The following is a 21,615-nucleotide window of genomic DNA, read 5'->3' as shown; positions in this document are numbered from 1 at the left end:
AATAAGAAAAAAATGCTATTAGTTTATTCAATAGTATATTTTAACAAAAATATCAGATTAGGATTTAAATTTCTATACTAATCCTGTTACGAGCAAAAACAATACCTACCTAAAGTTTTTATCTAAGAAGTGGAATATAGCTATTCAGTTAAAAAGATTGTTATAACTCATAACAGTATCTAGCCTATAAGTAATAAGTTACACATAAGAAGCAAAATTCTCTTAACACAGGGACATCGCAGTTGGAAAAGAACTCTAAGTTCAAACAATAGCATCAACATTAGCGCTGTTGTGGACACAGCCGCTCACTGAAAGTAAGTTTGTTGGTCTCGTAACTTAGCGTGCAGACCACAGACTACTCTGACAAAGGTATCAGAGGCAGTGTCGCTCCGCCCCGCGCCCAGAACGGCCGCCATGTCGCGGTGAGGTTCGTGTTAACTCCAACTGTGACTAATTGTGAAACATGCTGTGCCTCATGTGGACTTGTCTCTTCACCGGCTTGCTGCTGGCGACAGTAACCGCTCAGGTAATATAATTGATACTTGCAACTTGCAGCTAAATTACACGCGTCCCTGCACTGAACCTTGGGAACAGATGATCTCATTGACGGAATGTAGTAATATTGTTTACGTTTAAATTGCCGCTCTTTTACAATTAACTTCTTTTAATTTATCGTTTCATTCCATAAGTTTGTGAATCATATTATTTATACATATGTCAAATATATTAATAGAATTTATTTAAAATACATTATTCTCAGTTAAAGAAATAAACTTTATCGAACTCTATAAATTTACTTAATTAATAAAGTCATTAATTGGTATTATCTATAGTTAAGTAAATAAACCACGACGTAATGACGGATGTTGTGTCATGTAGAGTAAAAACCTAGAGTAAAAAATATTTATTTTGCTATATTTGCGACGTAAATGAATTAACTCAAGAAATATTTAACACAATTCATAAGCAAGATAGCATTTCAAGATTCCAAACCGGTATACTGTCTGGACGTTTTCCATATTTTTTGTTAGCCGATAACAGACAAACTTATAAGTTATACCGCTTTTTTGTAGAAATTGCTTTCTTTTTTTGCAATTTTTATTATTTAAAATAAAAGTAATATAATGTATGCAATATGCATGTCGACCATAATTTCCTTTATTTTATACTAGTGAAAGTTAAGGGTAGTAGTGCGTAAAGCGTAACAAATGAATACAATGTTAATGATAATAATTTGACCTTTCCTTATACGATATGTTTACTTTGAAGATGTGAATTAACAGAATACACACGCTACGAAATATGCAATACAATATGTAATACTACGTAATCAAGCTTAACCCAGATTCATTCGCAGATGGTGGTAACGCACTCATTCATAAAAAAGTAAACATAAATAATTCATGCATGCTATTTACATATTTAAAATGACTAATAGTGTCTATTTTAAATTTATCATAACCACATTATTCATAATTTTGTAACAATTATATAAGAAATTTATCATATAAATGTTTCTTTTACTTTAATTTTCTTCTCTGTATTTATGTATGTTAAATAAAGTGTATCGTATTGGAAAAATAAAATAGTCAACATTACGAGGACATTACGTAATTGATAAAGAATTAAGAAGGTCTTATTCAATATTTACGTAGTACGCAAATATTTTAAGTCAATATCCTATGAGACGATTTACTATGACACAGCTGTATAAATTCTTAAACCACGACAATCCTCTTTGGGATGTTCTTCGACGAATTGTTTTGTGTTTACCTACTACAATAATTCTTTGAATTCGGTCGTTGAGGGAGATTTTTTTGTAGTAGGTATGTATAAGACAATTATTAAAAAATCAAATAAATTTATAATGCAAAAACTTAGGCACGTAAAACTTAAATTATTTTTTTTACCTACATAACATGCTCTAAGTTGAATATAACAGGCCTAAAAAACGTTTCTTATATAAGTATCTCTTGGTAAAGAAGTAGAATTAGATCATAATATTGAGTTAAGCAATACCTTATAAGGGTCAGAAATATTGCCAATGCCGCTAAAGACGGTGTGTTGGCTGCAAGGCTACCGGCGCCTACGCATGTACTCATAAATATGCTCCTGCCATTGAATTCGTTAGCAAACAAACTGAATAATAAACACTATCTCTGTTAATAATCTCTACCGCTATTCAATCATATAAAACTAACTACAATTTTATGCCCGCATATAAGTGTAAAAGTCTATGTAGTCGAGCATACTAACTCGACTCTCTCTCTCTCTCTCTCTCTTCAGCCTTTTTCCGTCCACTGTTGGACATAGGCCTCTCCTAAGGCACGCCATAGAGCTCGGTCTTCAGCTTTACGCCGCCATTGAGTACCAGCAACCCTGCGTATATCGTCGCTCCACCTCGCTACAGGGCGCCCTACACTACGTTTGCCGAGTCGCGGTCTCCACTCTACAACGCGTTTGCCCCAACGGTTATCCGTTCGGCGACAAATGTGGCCAGCCCACTGCCACTTCAGCGTACTAATTCTCTGAGCTATGTCGGTAACCTTCGTTCTCTGGCGAATGACTTCGTTTCGGATTTGATCCCGCAGAGAAATACCGAGCATAGCTCTCTCCATAGCACGCTGAGCGACTTTAAGTTGGTGGACTAGCCGCACTGTGAGTGTCCACGTCTCGGCTCCGTAGGTCATGACAGGTAGGACGCACTGATTGAAGACTTTTGTCTTTAAGCATTGTGGAATTGACGATTGTAAGACTTCACGTAGTTTGCCAAACGCTGCCCACCCTAATTGTATTCTCTTGCTGATTTCTTTCTCAAAGTTGTTCCTACCTAGTTTCAGCGTTTGCCCTAGGTATACGTATTCTGGAACAACTTCAAGAGTGACTCCCTGAGTAGTGATCGGTTCCGGTGTAATGTGTTCGTTGATCATGATCTTCGTCTTATCGGTGTTCATGCGGAGACCGATTCGTTGGGAGGATTCAGCAAGGTCGTTCAGCATAAGTTGTAATTCTTGCAGCGACTCAGCCATGATGACGATATCATCAGCAAATCGCATGTGTGAGATTTTATTGCCATTGATGTTTATGCCCCTATCCGTCCAGTTTAGCGTCTTAAACATATCCTCTAACGCGGTAGTGAACAGTTTCGGTGAGATAACGTCACCCTGCCTCACTCCTCGCTGTAGAGGGATATGGTTAGTTTGCTGATTTTGGATTTGGACAGTTAGCGTAGCGGCATCATAGAGGGATCTCAACACTTGGATATATCGCCAGTCGACTTGACATCGCTGCAAGGATTCCAAAACAGACCAGGTCTCGATGCAGTCAAAAGCCTTCTCATAGTCCACAAAAGCAATGCACAGGGGCTGATTGTACTCCTCTGTCTTCTGCACAATCTGCCGCACTGTGTGGATGTGGTCTATGGTGCTATAACCACTTCGGAACCCGGCCTGTTCTGGGGGCTGAAATTCATCGAGGCGGCGTGCAAGGCGGTTGGTGATTACCCTAGAGAACAACTTATAGACGTGGCTCAAAAGCGATATGGGTCTATAGTTTTTCAGAAGTGTTTTATTGCCCTTCTTGAAGAACAGTATGACAACACTTTTGCTCCACGCCTGCGGAGTTCTCCCAGTGAAGAGAACGGAATTGAAAAGATGCATTAGCTCTTTAAGGATCGGAGCTCCACCTGCTTTAAGCAGCTCCGTTGTTATCCCATCCTCTCCTGAGGCCTTTCCGTTTTTTAGTTGCTTGAGGGCCAACTCGATCTCGTGAAGACTTATATCAGGCAGCTCTTCCGTATAGTGTCGTGTCAGGGTGGCTCTTGGATCTTGGTTGGTGGACTTAGGTTGAGGTGCATGCGACGCGTATAATCGGCTATAGAAGTTTTCAACTTCCGAGAGAATCTCTGGCTTCGATGTTACGACGCTCCCCATGGTTGTAGTTAACTTTGTCAAGTGGCTTCTATTAAGTTTTCGAGCGAATACTTTGGAACCTCGATTTTCCTCGATTGCTTTTTTAATTGCAATGGTATTGGAGCATCTCAGGTCGTATCGTACCATTTTGCTGACTTTTTTATTAAGGGCCCGTTGTTCTGACAAAGTTAACGGTGGGTTTTCACGTCGTTGTTTCATCAACTCCAAAGTCCCCTCCGAGAGCTTTGACTTCCTGCTAGTGCGTTTTCCTTTGTAGAAGGTTGCTCCTTCACGCCTAAGAACATCCAGAATTTGTTCAAGTTTTTGGTCAATATCGTCTGTGGTTGCTAGTGCTGCAAAGCGGTTTTCCAATGTTAACTGGAACTCGGGGTCCGCGTCAGTTTGAATTTTGTTTGGTCGTAGTGTCGACTTCATCAAACGAGAGCGTTCAAGGTTGCAATTTATATTTAGAGAGCCTCTTAGATACCTATGATCACTGCCGGCTTTAATCCTTGTGATCACGGAGACATCTCTAAATATCCGCTTTTTGTCTGTTATGATGAAGTCGATTTCATTTTTTGTCTGACCATCAGGGCTCCGCCATGTCCACTTCCTATGAGTCTTCTTCTTGAAGAAGGAATTCATCAAGAATAGGCCCTCCTTTTCGAGAAAGTTGACTAGCATATGACCCCTTTGGTTCCTCGATCCAAAACCATGCGGCCCAATTGCAGATTCGTTGCAATCCTGTACTCCTACTTTCGCGTTAAAGTCCCCCATGACAACATTAAAATGGGCCTTTCTGGTGTTATGTAAGGCCTTTGCGATGTCTTCGTAGAAACTTTCAACATCTTCGTCCAGATATGTCGATGTCGGTGCATAAACCTGTATAACTTTAAGGCTATATCGCTTAGTGAGTCGAAGTATCAGGTACGCCACCCTAGATGACACACTAGATACTTCTACAATATTGTCGAGGAGTGCTCTATTAACCAAAAACCCAACTCCACCCTCGGAACGACGTTCTCCTTCCCTGTAATACATCATGTGGCCCGATTCAAGAGTTATGGTATCCTCTCCCTCTCTTCGGACTTCACATAACCCAAGAATATGCCACTTAATGTGTCTTAACTCTTCCTCAAGCTGAACCAGATGTTCGTCAAGCCGTAGCGTGCGTCCGTTGTACGTTGCAATGGTCATTTGTGTTTGGCGGCCTACCGTAGCCCGGGGATTCTTCGCACCCCCTGTTCTACCGTTACCACGACCGCCGCCGTAGCCGGGAATAGTAGAACTACCGGGAACTGGGGGCCGTGGTTGAATTTGACTAGCCATTGGAGGTTAATGCCCATAGTCGCCACGCTGGGCATGCGGGTTGGCGACCGCAGAGCATAGCCTTTTCCCACCGGTGATGCTGCTGCCCATTACCGGCTTATTGTATTTAGCTATGCCGTTTTTGGATGGTTATACCGCCATCATCCGGTCGTCAGAGCCTCGTCCGTTGTTCAACAGGATGTACCACGTGAAGGTGAGGTTGACATTTGGAGCACAAAGATGTTATTTTGCTCCCTTACATCCCACTCGACTCGACTCTACTTTTCGCAAAATCAATATAAACTAAACTTTGGTTTTATTTTTCGACTAGAAATCCTTGAATTAATACTCGCTTCTCAAGAAGTACCGAATATTTTGGTATTTATTATCATATTTTTTTTACAATTTGTAAAGATTCTTAACCTCAATGCACAATAACTAAAATCCAAAAAAATAACTTCTGACAGACTCGCTCTACTTTTAAAGAAATTTGGGCGTATATATTTTACTTTGTTTTAATGCAGGCATTACAAAAATTTCAGTTTTGATTATTAACTTATCTAAGTATGTAATTATTTTTCCAAAAATAACAGCAGGATCGTTAAACATTCACGGAATTTTCCAATAAATTTTCTTAAAGCATTGCTGGTTGTATAGTAGGGGTAGTATTGTATACAGTGTAGTATCTGTAGTTTTTACGATAAAGATTATTAATATTCAATTGACAAATATTCGTTATACTATCATTCATGGAAACCAACCGTGAGTCAAGTCTCATTGACTCACATAGCATACTTAGTAGGTGGAACTGCCTTTACAATGAATCAGTACACATGTATGACTTTTAATAACAAATGCCAACCGCTTTATTAAGAATTCGTGTTTATGTGCGATCGGAAATGTGAAAATAATTGTTGTTATTTTTAATTACGTCCGCTAACTTTGGACACGGCTGATTGGATCGCTCTTTTCCGTGATATTTCTGTAAAATAATTGTTGTACGCGTATATTTATCACATGCTCAAGTAAAGGTTTTTTATATCAAAATGTTAATTTCTGCTATAATTTTATTTTCAACTTTGGCACGTTTCATAATAAAATTATCAAAATATGTAGTTATTTGCAAGAGAAACCGTTTAATATTTATCCATAAGTATTAACTTCACATACTACAAGGCGACTTTAACTTATTAAAGTTAATTTATATTATTTTACAGTTATTCGAACAATAGCTAATGAATAGCTCTATATTATAAGTAGGTTAATTATATTATAGGTATGTTAATCTTTACGATTGGGTAATATTTCATTCTCATTGTAATATTTTGTTTAATTTTGTTGGTATATTTACATTATAAAATATTTTATTAAAGATACAATTATAACTTCAGGGTCTGTAGGTAATAATGAAGAGAAATACATCAGGGTTTATATAATAAGTACATAAAATTAATGCATACAATTTTTGGCCTTTACACATCAGCGCACAGGTCAGGGTCATTAAAGTATTATTAATTAATGTACCAAGAACACATGGAGACGGTATTTATGTAGGTATTACTAACTTCCGCCCACGACTTTGTTCGTGCATCCCCGTTTTTCCCCGTTCCCGCAAGAATTTCGGGAAATCCTTTCTTAGCGGATGCTTACGTCCTAACATCTACCTGCCTGCCAAATTTCAGCCCGATACGTCCAGTGGTTTGAGATTTATATATATAGATACTTACTAGTCATTGATAATGATAGTAATTTTAGGTATTATTTCACCAGTCAGTTTAGTTAATGTTAATATCATAATATTAAAATATTCTATTACCTACACAGGAGGATAAATTGTATGATTTCTATCATCATCCCATTGAATTGTCAATGTTTATCACGTTAGCTCGGATTGTTAATTAATATAATTCACCGAACTACAGTACCATTAGAACCACATAGAATAAATTGATGTGTGCAAATAGGAATGCATTATGCAAAGTGGCATCTAATACGGGTATATAACGTAAAGCCAGCTGCATTTACTTCATAGATTTCCTGCTGTTAAGAGCGAATGAAACGCTCTGATTGTTACCGTCGATCGTGCAATGATAACTAGCTCTACGGAAATAGCGAAGTTGCACCTCGAGTAACTCTTTATTATGTTAAAAGTAACATCATCTTTTGCTATCAGATGTTTCGCAATTCGGCGGTTTGCAAGGACAAGAATAACATTAGCAGCAACAATCGTTAGGGTCATCATCGTATCATAATGCAGCAGTAAAATTGATAGTAATTTCCGAGATTATAAATTTTAAGGAGAATTAATGTAGCTGTAGTAGTCGAAATGACTATGTCCGACTGAATCAAGGCAACTTTATAGTTTATTGTTTTAGCAAGGCTGCAATATAGAATAATAAATTCATTTTAATATGTTGAATACGTAAACGGACAATATCAGCTACCTCTCAATTTTACCTCCAAATTTTACTATCTCTCAATAAAAACACCAGTTCACATGTTTTTATTAGTTTGAAAATCGTGACTTTATTAGATCACTAAAAGCCTCGCCTACTCACTTGGCACTTACACGAATAGGTCCATTTACCTCTGAGGAATAAATTTATGCGTGGAAACACAGTATATTAATAAAGAAATGAATTGAATGAGTCTAATATATAACTCACGATTATATTTCTAGCATTAAATATGTAGGTAAGTAGTAAGAAGCTTTTTCAATTTGGTGTTGTTATTATTTACCTCGCGACTACTGTGAAGCCTAGTAAAATATTCTTCTTACAATACACGTATCTGTAAGAACGTTTAGCTTTGTCTTCACGTCCAGGACCGTAGCTTACCTCATACCATAACCAAAGTAGCATTGTACAAGGTAAAGTATCTGATTTGCAGGCATGACTGTAACTCATTGTCTGCATTTGACACGTTAAATACACGACAGCCTTGACAAATTAAATGTTATCCTATTAGCCAAAATAAAAAATGTAGAATCTATACACATGTCTAGAATTAAAAATAATATCATTTAAAATGATGTAATTATAATTTATAATTGGGTAAATTGAATAATTTGCTTTACTTATATTATTTTGTATAAATAAAAAATGAAAATTTTCGTTTGTTTGAAAATATAGTTTGTTGCTAATTTGGTTATAGGAACAACTAGTTATCATAATATTTATGAGCATTTTTTATATTGTATCAACTTTTTAAAAAGATGGTTATAATGATGCACTGAAGTGAAAATTAGAATGCACAATAAGTAACTATTACAGAATTCAATGTCTTTTTTATAAATTGTGTAGGCACATAAGATAAGGAAGCAAAAACAAGCTGTGTGGAAACATAAATGTTTACATTGTAATCGTTAATACGCCAATTATTTACGCCAAACATCAATTTGGCCTACAACTTACATTAAGTGACGAAAGACATACGATTAGTGACGCCTATCAGTACGTGGTAATCATAGCTAATCACTTCCTATTTTTCTACATATAGACTAGAGTAGATAATTTTTGAAACAAAAAAAAATCGCAGTCGGATGAAACCCATTAGAAAAGGAGGGGAATATGATGAAAATTAAAGGAAAAATAAATTACGGTCAATCCGAGTTCGGGAAAAGGGAGGGGGGAGCTTTTAAGAGAAAAAAATGGTTTCTCTTGATTTCCGACAAAACTACAAGTCCTACGGAAAAAAGTTCAATGGCAAAGTTATAGATAATAAAAAGATCTACAACTTTTGTATTGACAATTTTTTCACATAACCTCAAAATTTAGGTGAAAAATTCAAAAAACCAAGTTTTTGGTTTTTTATTTTTATCTACTTCAAAATTTATTTTTTTTCTACAAAATTTGGTGGAAACTTGCTTTATTATGTCCCAAATACACTGTAATTTATTTGACTGAAAATATTTATTTTTTCGCCTTATTTTGAATTAATACCAAAAAAACAACCTAATTTTCAATCGAAAAGTCACCCGTCAAAATATCAGCTTTTTTCAAAAACTTGGGGAGCCTTTTATTCATTGAAATCTCTACTTTCATATGGTGTAAAAAAAATAAACATTACCATAGTAAATGTTCTCAGAAAATGCATACAAACAGTGTGAAAATGAGCTTTTACTAAATCAGGCACACTTCTCAAACTACCTGAAATGTTTTATCGACATCATTTTGCTTTTGAATATGCTGTAAAATATTATACTTAGAACAGATAATTTTATTTCTTTTGAAATATTACCGAAAAGCCGATACAAGAGAAGATATAGAGCTCGAGAAGTGTGCCTGATTTAGTAAAAGCTAATTATGACACTGTTTGTAAGCATTTCCTGAGAACATTTACTATGGTAAGGTTTATTTTTTTTACACCATATAAAAGTAGAGATTTTGATGAATAAAAGGATCTCAAAGTTTTTGAAAAAAGCTGATATTTTGACGGGTGACTTTTCGATTGAAAATTAGGTTGTTTTTTTTGTATTAATTCAAAATAAGGCGAAAAAATAAATATTTTCAATCAAATAAATTACAGTGTATTTGAGACATAATAAAGCAAGTTTTTACCAAATGTCGTAGAAAAAAAAAATTTTGAAGTAGTTAAAATTAAAAAACCAAAAACTTGGTTTTTTGAATTTTTCACCTAAATTTTGAGGTTATGTGAAAAAATTGTCAATACAAAAGTTGTAGATTTTTTTATTACCTACAACTTTGCCATTGAACTTTTTTCCGTAGGACTTGTAGTTCGAGTCGAGAACTCGAGAGAAACCATTTTTGAATTTATATTTTTGGTTTTATGCATTCAAATGCTTTATAAATATAAATTTATAAAGAATAGAAAAAATTCGATCACGAGGCGGGACTCGAACCCGCATCCTTCGCGCCATTCCGGGGCGGATGCCTCACCAACTCAGCCACTCGTGACCCGCCCAAGTGATCGAATTTATTCTATTCTTTCAGTTTTATGTGTCTGAAGGGACACACCGCGCGCCATCTATTGAGATGATTAACAACCATTTCAACCAATATGAAGCACTTTTCAGTGAATACAATATTGTAACGATGGAACACGACCTTTTTTGTTGAATTTATATTTTTGGTTTTATTTTTTTGAATGCATAAAACCAAAAATATAAATTCAACAAAAAAGGTCGTGTTCCATCGTTACAATATTGTATTCACTGAAAAGTGCTTCATATTGGTTGAAATGGTTGTTAATCATCTCAATAGATGGCGCGCGGTGTGTCCCTTCAGACACATAAAACTGAAAGAATAGAATAAATTCGATCACTTGGGCGGGTCACGAGTGGCTGAGTTGGTGAGGCATCCGCCCCGGAATGGCGCGAAGGATGCGGGTTCGAGTCCCGCCTCGTGATCGAATTTTTTCTATTCTTTATAAATTTATATTTATAAAGCATTTGAATGCATAAAACCAAAAATATAAATTCAACAAAAAAGGTCGTGTTCCATCGTTACAATATTGTATTCACTGAAAAGTGCTTCATATTGGTTGAAATGGTTGTTAATCATCTCAATAGATGGCGCGCGGTGTGTCCCTTCAGACACATAAAACTGAAAGAATAGAATAAATTCGATCACTTGGGCGGGTCACGAGTGGCTGAGTTGGTGAGGCATCCGCCCCGGAATGGCGCGAAGGATGCGGGTTCGAGTCCCGCCTCGTGATCGAATTTTTTCTATTCTTTATAAATTTATATTTATAAAGCATTTGAATGCATAAAACCAAAAATATAAATTCAACAAAAAAGGTCGTGTTCCATCGTTACAATATTGTATTCACTGAAAAGTGCTTCATATTGGTTGAAATGGTTGTTAATCATCTCAATAGATGGCGCGCGGTGTGTCCCTTCAGACACATAAAACTGAAAGAATAGAATAAATTCGATCACTTGGGCGGGTCACGAGTGGCTGAGTTGGTGAGGCATCCGCCCCGGAATGGCGCGAAGGATGCGGGTTCGAGTCCCGCCTCGTGATCGAATTTTTTCTATTCTTTATAAATTTATATTTATAAAGCATTTGAATGCATAAAACCAAAAATATAAATTCAACAAAAAAGGTCGTGTTCCATCGTTACAATATTGTATTCACTGAAAAGTGCTTCATATTGGTTGAAATGGTTGTTAATCATCTCAATAGATGGCGCGCGGTGTGTCCCTTCAGACACATAAAACTGAAAGAATAGAATAAATTCGATCACTTGGGCGGGTCACGAGTGGCTGAGTTGGTGAGGCATCCGCCCCGGAATGGCGCGAAGGATGCGGGTTCGAGTCCCGCCTCGTGATCGAATTTTTTCTATTCTTTATAAATTTATATTTATAAAGCATTTGAATGCATAAAACCAAAAATATAAATTCAACAAAAAAGGTCGTGTTCCATCGTTACAATATTGTATTCACTGAAAAGTGCTTCATATTGGTTGAAATGGTTGTTAATCATCTCAATAGATGGCGCGCGGTGTGTCCCTTCAGACACATAAAACTGAAAGAATAGAATAAATTCGATCACTTGGGCGGGTCACGAGTGGCTGAGTTGGTGAGGCATCCGCCCCGGAATGGCGCGAAGGATGCGGGTTCGAGTCCCGCCTCGTGATCGAATTTTTTCTATTCTTTATAAATTTATATTTATAAAGCATTTGAATGCATAAAACCAAAAATATAAATTCAACAAAAAAGGTCGTGTTCCATCGTTACAATATTGTATTCACTGAAAAGTGCTTGATAATGGTTGAAATGGTTGTTAATCATCTCAATAGATGGCGCGCGGTGTGTCCCTTCAGACACATAAAACTGAAAGAATAGAATAAATTCGATCACTTGGGCGGGTCACGAGTGGCTGAGTTGGTGAGGCATCCGCCCCGGAATGGCGCGAAGGATGCGGGTTCGAGTCCCGCCTCGTGATCGAATTTTTTCTATTCTTTATAAATTTATAGAAACCATTTTTTTCTCTTAAAAGCTCCCCCCTCCCACTTCCCGAACTCGGATTGACCGTAATTTATTTTTCCTTTAATTTTCATCATATTCCCCTCCTTTTCTAATGGGTTTCATCCGACTGCGATTTTTTTGCACTTTTTATTATTTTTAAAGGGATCTACCCCAGTGTAATAGAGCTTCGCAATTCTAACAATATGTCCATGGGAAATAACAAATGACAGACAACAATAAACACATTACCAATTTGCTTTAAATCGGTCTGTAATGGAACATGATTGTCACTCGGAATCTATCGCGATTGTATTTGTTTTCACATAATTACCTTTCTTTATTTTTCCTGTAAGAATTAATAATATTGAAAGCTTGCGAATGCTACGCATTGAAAGCTCGACTATAAATAGCTACGATATTATTTTACGGATTACTATAATCTACTGTTAGGCCCAATGGTATAACATAACTTGAATTGCCGTAAATATTGGGGCCATTCGAACCGGTTGGCCCACTGGTTACATCAAACCGCGATACATATTGGGATAAAGATCTTTCGCCTTATGTAATGTTTCAAAATGGGTACAGGTTATTATGCGACCATGTTTGCGGTGACTACATACAATGTTTAATAATATAACTATTGTTTGAAAATAAGACTAAAAGATAAGTAAAACGACGTTGGCTACACGAAAACTAGTTCAGCGCAGATATCAAAAGCTCTAGGATAAAATGTAACCACATTTTGAATAATTTTAGTATCTTTAAAACGAAAGGCATATTGCCATTCAAGGTTTTGGATTTAAATTTAAACCTAAAGCTAATATATAAAGTTTGTTATTTGGATAGTGGTAATCAAAATGTGGAAAATTAAATTATTTTTTAACTTTACTTGCATATTATTATATTATAATTTACCGCATTTGCAAAAAAAGAGATCGACGAGTTGTGTCAGCAGATTGGTAGAGAAAGGGTTGCCTGTTTGTAATTCTTTCATATATAGAAAATTGAAACAAATAAATTCATAACAATATAAAATGTATATTATAATGACAAAAATAATTTTTATATGAATCTCATAATTGACTTTTTCATTGAAAGATTTCCATCATATCTACTTTTGTAAATCTTCATCAACTTACGATAATATATGATGTATGAAGCTGTACATAAATGTATGTATTAACTTTATTTAAAACATTTCAACAAATAAAATTGCATCGCAATGCCATATTCGACGATAACTGTAAAAATAACAAAACAATCTATGTGCTGGAACATTGAATGAAAAGAATGTAGGCCGTTACAATTACCCATGCCGAAATTACTACTGTACAAAATTAAAGAGATCTTCATAACGGATTCAACCTTTATCGGCTTTCCGGAAATCTTCTAATAATTATTTTTCACTCTATCCTTAATGTAAGAGGCGTACTTTATTATCGAAATAGGTTAAGTAACTGAGATGACTATCGTTGAAAGCAATCTTGTAACGCAGATTTAATGTGCTGATACATAATATTAGATACTAGTACAATTATTTGAAAAAAGATACAACAATGTTGATTTTGGTATTTTCAACCTTCTTTTCACGAATTTCTAATGTGAAACAATTTTCTATGACATCTCATTAGCACACAATATACAATTACTTCTTGAATTACTTATACAAGAAATGTCAGTCTTGAAATAAGATATTTGGATTATAATTAAGAAGATACATTAAGATCCATATATCCAGTTTCATGATATATAGACGAAATATGCCCTTGACCCCATAAAGCTTATACTGTGCTTATAATAAGTTTGTGTGAGTGTTGAAAGGTTCAAGCATATTCAACAATACCAACAAGTCGTCGTGCAACGAAGTGGTCAAGCGTGCGTTGACCTCAACCCTATGCATGGCGGTACATTCCCATATATTGACAATCCGTCGCAAACTCAGCCGCAGTACATATTAAAGTACTAAGATTTATCTTGAAGCCTATTCAAAAGTGAACGGACATTGGCTTCTAAGAATTGCTGTGGCCACAATAAACGTATTGCATTTATCTATTATTTGATACGTAGAGATTTACTTATTTCATCGCATGTTTTATCAAAGGATGATTGATATACTTCATGCTTTCAATGGATTCTTAAATGATTAATATTCATGAAACATTATAAAGACGAGAAGATTATTACATAGAGATAACCTACGTAGAATTTGGGAGACTCTACATTTATAATTACAGGTTTAAAATAGGAAAAGTAATTTTGACTGAACCATTAGATACTTTATTATATAAAAATAATAGCAGTATTAACATATCTAACTGTTAATGATTAGGCATCTACTGGTGATCAATAAATAATCAAATTCCAATTAAAAATAGTTATCAGGAGTTAATTGTTAATGTTTATTCATACGATGTAATAACTAAAGTTATAAACAGATATCCCACATTTCAGAATCGTTAAATTAGATATATTATAAGTATTTACAATAATATTGGTAAAATCATATTATAGTCGAGTAAAATACCTCAAGAAATATCTGTACACATACAAAAATAGACATACTTGGAAATTTCTTGGTATTTTCGAACACCATACACAGAAAGATAATGATAGCCGTCCGATATGTGAGGCAGATATCAGAGTAGGTCGGGCCGATAGAATCGTGAGCGCCGGTCACCCTTAGGACATGACCCTAGAATTGGACAGAAACTAACATCTGAACGATATTTGTGAGTTACATTTTCCCTTTTGCGAAATAGTTAAAGTTACTTAAACAATTAATATAAAATAGGTTAGTAAATTATAACTCTTCAGACAGTTTTGTTTCGCCAAACAACTTCAGTACAAAAGTGCGTGCACGTGTTTCGCGGTATGCAATGTAGCTTTTATGTTATTCCAGAACGTTGTCTGTCTGCCCACCAAATCTCAAACAAACCGGTTCAATCACAGATCACAGAAACTCTATGGGTTCAATACTTTTTGCGTGAAAGAGCAACTTTAGGATATAGGTAATACAAGGAATTGCCAGAACAAACTCAGGCACTTCGAATTACGGTAGACCATAATATAATACTATACTCGTAGTTAATAGATAAACTAAGTTTTAGTTTGACATTCGTGAAATGTACTCCAATAGTTAGCAAGTGATATAAATGACAATGTACTTACTGATAAAGAAAACGATGTGACTAGACTTTTAATTATTAAAATCAATTGATTCGATTAACATGCTAGGTAGAGTCAGGTTCGTCATAAAAAAATGGGATAAAAAAGCTTTTGTAACGCCTACTAAATAAAGCGTTCTATAAACTTAAATGAACATAGGAAGTTTCAAGTACATGAAATTTTAGTAATCGACTCAAGGACCCTCTCTCTTATTGCTTTTGTGTCCAAGACCCTCGCCCATGTTATTCGTATTGAGTTTACAATGGTCAATTATTTTATGGCAATAAATCTACTCCAAGTATTAACTATAATTATTATTTATTATGCGTATTTTCCACACCGGATATTATGCATAGCTCTGATAAAAATACAACTGTAGCTGTGGGGTTTTCCGGTCTAAGATTATACAACCATAAAAAAACTAATCATTCACAGGAATGATCATAAATGTAATTTGTAATCTTTATTTATGAACCTGCAATTTTTTGCATCGTACATACCAAACATCCTTTTAAAATGAGGATTTTGTGTGCTTACCAATAAACGACTCGAAGACTATTTATTATTATTTCATTTATTGAAATTATTCTTACAAATTATTACAATAACTTAAGTCTAAGTCCCACAAAACTGCACATGCAGTTTGTCTGTGGGTCTGTCTCTCGATATGATGAATATAATTTTAATATTGTGCAATTATATTAATAGACCAATTATTATCCATTTCAGAACACAGAAAGCAGTGGAGACTTTTCACCTGTGGTGACCGCAACATGCAAAAGTGGAGTTATGTCCATTCGAATCAACTTCACCCAGCCTTTCAATGGGGTGACACACGCTCGAGAATACAGGTAGTAAAGTGTTTTATTACAGTAGTTTATAGTACGAATAGATGAGAAAATATATATGACAATATTTTGTAAGAGACGCATGCAGAAATGCAGTAAGCTAATGAAATAAAAGTAAAAACATATCTTGTTGATAACTTGTAATGGATTTTATATTAATTAATATTTAATATATATTTTACTTTCATTACTCATAAACTTATTAAAATCTCGTATTATTTTATTAAAGGACTCCTCCATGTATGGCGATGGGCAACGGGAGCGAATCTCTTAGCTTCGACATAAACCTCAACGCTGTAAAAGGCTCACCAGACTATTGTGGAGTGTACTGGAATAATGTAAGTTACATATACTTTGTAAAAATCTAATTTTATAAATTAAAAAGCGAAAATTCTGGAGAAACACAAACACGATTGCATCATTTATTTGATAAGTTATGTGTTATGTATGTGTGTTGAAGGTGAACGTTAGTGTTCTCATATAAAGCTTATGGGTCCTGTAGATTTACGACTAGGATATAAGATTACTACTTGAAATATGGAAGAACAATCTAGAATAATGCACTTCACAAGCTAGGAACGCATCGAAATGCAATAACACATAAACGTGCTAATCTCCATTTTATTTATAGCATGATTGTTATTTACATAACCGCTAATACACAATGGAAAAAATGATCACAATGCACCATACGTGCATACATAAATTTTAAACAGATATTTAAATGCGTCACCCATACAGCCTTGAATCGCCATTAAAATGCACATTATCTCTACATATTCATTCCCTACAAATAGGTTTATGGATGCATAGATAAATGGGTACATAAAAAATGTACACCCAGCCTTTAAAGGTCCATAATATTAAAAATACACACACCAAATAAAACCAGTTCCTACTGCGATCATTCGTAAGTATCACCTGTGATTGTGTTTCTTCCAAAATGAAAATAATATCTTATCACATACAAAATTAAGCAGACGTCAACAATCATTAATTTTTAAACATTATAGCATACTTAAAAATATTTGATATAAAATTCCAGCGCACCGACGAGCGTTCGCTGCCTCTTGCTGTCCGAGTGCACAGAACATTAGAGCTTGCAGATGACAAATTCTACGTAATCACGTGCGGCAAGGCCGGCTTCAGAAATGCAAGGTAAACAGTATTATATACAGTACAGGTTACTTAACATTTTTACCTTGTAATTTGCTTCAATTCCAACTTATCATTAGCACTGCTAAATGGCACGCGCTATCCCGGAATTACATTCTAGAAATACTGATGTCCTCGTTGACGACACTTCAGTCATTAAGTTCTTTAAGAGATTCTCCTCTAGATGGAATAACATAATTCAAGTGTGTTTGCACTTGCATATTATTTTTACCATCTGTCATCATCAGTTGGCTATGACTAACAGATCCATAGTCCACAAGAAGTGTATTTGCAGTACATGATGAGTAATAGATTCAGTGACCACAAAAACTTGAACAATTTGATCGTAAATTGCATTGATAACAATCAAGTCATTCCATTCATTGAATTACGGGTTTATGTAGAGGCAACTGCAATGAGGGAAGGGTATACTTACTCCTATTCATATAATATTTTAATCCACAATTGTGAATTACTTAAAAGTAGATATTACATATTTTATTATGTGACAACTTGCTTATTATGTGCAACTGCAGCTTGTGGCCGAACATAAAATACTTCATTTTTTCATTAAAAAATAATTTTATTCAATTTTCAGAAACGAAACGTCCCTTGTATCGTTACGTCTATTGAATTCCGAGGGACGTAAAGTGTTAAATGCAGCTTATGGAATGCCTTACACCCTCCGAGCTGAAATGAGTAAACCTGACGGTAAGCACTGCCACTTACAGAAATTTAATTATATTGTCAGCAAGAATATTATCAACGCAGTTTTTTAAATAACTCCTTATAGTAAAGTTTAAGGAATAATTTTCTATTATATTTTATTCAATTTGTTTTATCTTTTTCAGGGACTCATGGAATTCGAATGAAGAGTTGTTTTGCTTTTAATATGCGCAACAATACTGTAGATCTTCTAGACAAAAGAGGGTAAAGAACTAATTACATTAGTAATTAATATAATAAATATCTACGTATTTATACATACCTATTTATTATAAGATACAGCTATTATAAATCCATCCATCAATAATTTCATATTGAAATACTAAATTAATCGAATCTGATTACAGGTGTCCAGTAAAACAGCAGTCTTTGGTCACAAAATCGGATGCGAATAGTGCAGAGTTAGCCATTGCCTCTATGTTCCGGTTTTCTGATTCTTCACAAATAAATCTGCAGTGTGATATAGGAATTTGTAAAGGTATGTTCTAGTTAACGACGGAGATAATAATGATAGATAAAATAGAATTCAAATCGAAATATCTACAGATAAAAAAGTATGGTAGCAATTATAAAATACCTAGGTATGGGAATTTGTAAATGATACATGATATTTTTGAATATAGGATTTTTGTCTTCCACGTGAATATCTCATTATGAATAGGTATTTAGAAGAAGTATAATTATTAGATACGATAAATATAATTCATCGTACTATATTCCTCATATTATTCCTTCAAATTTTAATTAAATTACACACTACTCTCTGACACTCAATTTTACTAAGTTCGTAATCGCCATTTTTCAGGAACATGTGCCACGGTAGATTGTACCACTGAGGGTGGCGCTGAACCAACAGACGAAGAAGGCACTGTCACAGCTTCGACTGGAGTTTTTGTACTTGATCCTAACGACAGTGCAGGTAACTATATAACATTATATTTTAGATTTTAATAGTAAGAATAACTTCATACTAAATTTTATTACAATATTTTCAATCTACCTTGACCGTCGAACGAAATATTGTCAAACGTAAACGTAATAGCCATTTGAAGAAATCAAGCCTAACCCTTATACTAGAATTGTTTATATTAATCAAAAATAGAGATCCAAGCCCCAAACGCAAATTCTAATCCTACAACCAAAAAAAAATAATACTAACTAGGTATAAGCATTTAAAAATTCAATTTCAGTTGCTGCACTCGCGTGTGTAGACAGCGCAGGAGTCCATCCTCTCTGGCTGCTATACTTGGCTATCGCGCTGGGCGTCATGTTCGTCGTGATGCTGCTCATTAACTGCTTCCTCTGCACCGCCATGACGTGCTCATGCGCTAGGACTGATGTAAGTGATGGGTTTCTTGATAATTAAATTTAAAGTATGTAATTTGATATGGAGTTGAAAAAATCTTGTTGAACTAACTAGAAGTAAGCAACAGCTTGCAGAAAAGTTTCAAAAAGTTTTCTTATGTTAATAATTCGTTGTGATCTTGAGCGTAGGAATGATGATTGTATACTTCTCATAAGTAACGTCTTATCTGAATGTTTTTTACTGATGGCATATTAAATAGTTTAAAACTTAAAGGTGAACCGAATAAATATAATCTTAAACGATTTTTTCATAATTTGACTCAATTCATGTGTGAATTAATGTGTGAAATAATACATGTATATTATTGTAACTAACATACCAACTCATTTGTGATCACGGCATGATCATTGCACAATTTTTTTCCCCACTTATATTCAAGGCCGTACCTAGTTTACAACTTTACTACATCGGTACCTAGTCTGTGAAGGAGATTCCAATATATCTGCTGCCTTGATTATACGGATAGCAGGTGTAATGCCATATTCATTTACGCACAGGTAATAGAAAAGGACCCGTCAGTTGTAGAGGACTATGACCCTTACCGCAGCTGGCATGGAAGCCAGTATGGCAGTCGGTATCCCTCCTCTACTATACATTCTGCGAGGTAACACTCATATAACATTCATTTTTTTGTTCTGTGTAAAACTTGTAACGTAATATATATAATATTGTCTTCGTCTGAATTCTAAAACTATAGTACTATAGTAGTATTTAGTTGATTATATCCAAGACAAATACTTTCTGTTTCTTTTTCCAAGAAAAGTAGTCTATGTGTTGTATGTTTGGGAATTCAGGTGTAAGCTCATATTACTATGTGTGGATGGATAACGTATTATAAAACCACGATGTAAATTTTATTTTATGTATTAGATACTATTAATTTATTAATATTGAACCCCACTATTCATTTTATCACTTTGTTCCTGTTATACTGTTTATCTGTCTGTTGAATACCTAATATATAAGCACGTTAATGTCGTAAATAACATTTCATATAGTTTTAAACGTAACGTTAAACTACAATTAATAGAAATAGCTCGAAACTATAAATAACGTTAAAATGTTTATTTTTCAGATCGGTATCTGATAACAGCGACCACTACGCGATAGTTCAATCGCGCCCCGGCAGTCGACACTCTGGCATGCATCGTAGTAGACATTAAATAATCTACCCAATATTAATAAAATGAATTTTAGGATATGCGGATCAGTTCTTGTGACATATCTCGGGACCAACTTATAGGTATACTGTGATCAACCTTTTTATTTAATATGCAATGTTGCATATACCTTCTTGTCATTTCAGTAAATGTGCCATTTTTTAATCATACACACGAAACTAAACTTTTTCCTTTACTATTAAATATGACTTCCTTATTCTGTAGCACAACGAACCGAAAACTGTTAGATATAAGAATGAAATAACAAACTATAGTTATAAATAATTCGACCCTCTTTAATACCAATAAAATATTACGATCAAATGAATTTAAAAAGTTTTGAGTACCTGGCTTCTAAGAATTAAAATTACGAACTTGTTCTATGAAGCACCTGTCTTAAAATGATTGGAACTCAAAAATTTAACCTAAAAGAAATTAAGACCAGGATTGGGCGCATTTTATTTTGAAAGGACGAGACATTAAATTTAATATGTTTGTTCTCAATTAATGTTTTGCGAATTGCAGCTAATTTAATAAATGTAAGGTGCCTTAACATGTTCAACTTTAGAATTATTTTAAGTGTAAGAGTCATGTAATGAAAACGCACGAACTAATTGTATTGCAATTAATTATATGTATATTATGTGTAGTGTTAAAGTGTAAATGACGTCAAAATAAATGTGAATTTAGTGTAAAGAATGATAACAGTATTAACTGTAAATACTTGCCTAATGGGCTACTACAATATGATAACCATATAGGTAAAAATATATTATTGAGAGGGCAGAGTAAACTTGCCTTCTTTATAAAGTCAAGTTTTTATTGTATGCTCAAAAAGATTCCGTCCTTTGTGTTAATAGTGTATTTTTGTACGGTTGTAGATAATAAATTATAGGTATGATTCAAATGTGATTTGGAGTATCTCATAATAAATATAAATTTTAACAATTTAACATTGTATTTATTTTAATTTCCTTTTTCCAAATTTACTCTTTCTATAATATTTTATTCGACGTTTCTTCTTCAATGTTTACAAGAGGAA

The 21,615-nt window shown here is 34.5% G+C and overlaps 1 protein-coding gene across 1 annotated transcript; it reads left to right on the top strand.

Moving 5' to 3' along the window:
• The first annotated feature begins 360 nt into the window (after positions 1-360).
• On the top strand, positions 361-21,526 carry LOC149904574 (uncharacterized). The gene is made up of 11 exons (XM_090107385.1): positions 361-526; positions 16,048-16,169; positions 16,396-16,504; positions 17,212-17,324; positions 17,920-18,032; positions 18,173-18,251; positions 18,395-18,525; positions 18,853-18,966; positions 19,238-19,386; positions 19,911-20,017; positions 20,489-21,526. The coding sequence occupies exons 1-11, from the start codon at positions 464-466 to the stop codon at positions 20,574-20,576; spliced, it is 1,188 nt and encodes a 395-aa protein (XP_089963511.1). The 5' UTR covers positions 361-463; the 3' UTR covers positions 20,577-21,526.
• Positions 21,527-21,615: the final 89 nt, after the last annotated feature.

Source organism: Colias eurytheme, chromosome 11 (assembly GCF_061535395.1).
Source record: "Colias eurytheme isolate Ceu_HAF_F1 chromosome 11, ilColEury1 Martin Lab GWU primary, whole genome shotgun sequence".
Lineage (NCBI taxonomy): Eukaryota > Metazoa > Arthropoda > Insecta > Lepidoptera > Pieridae > Colias > Colias eurytheme.
The sequence above is the reverse complement of the archived record's forward strand: the minus strand, read 5'-3'. Positions and strand labels throughout refer to the sequence as shown.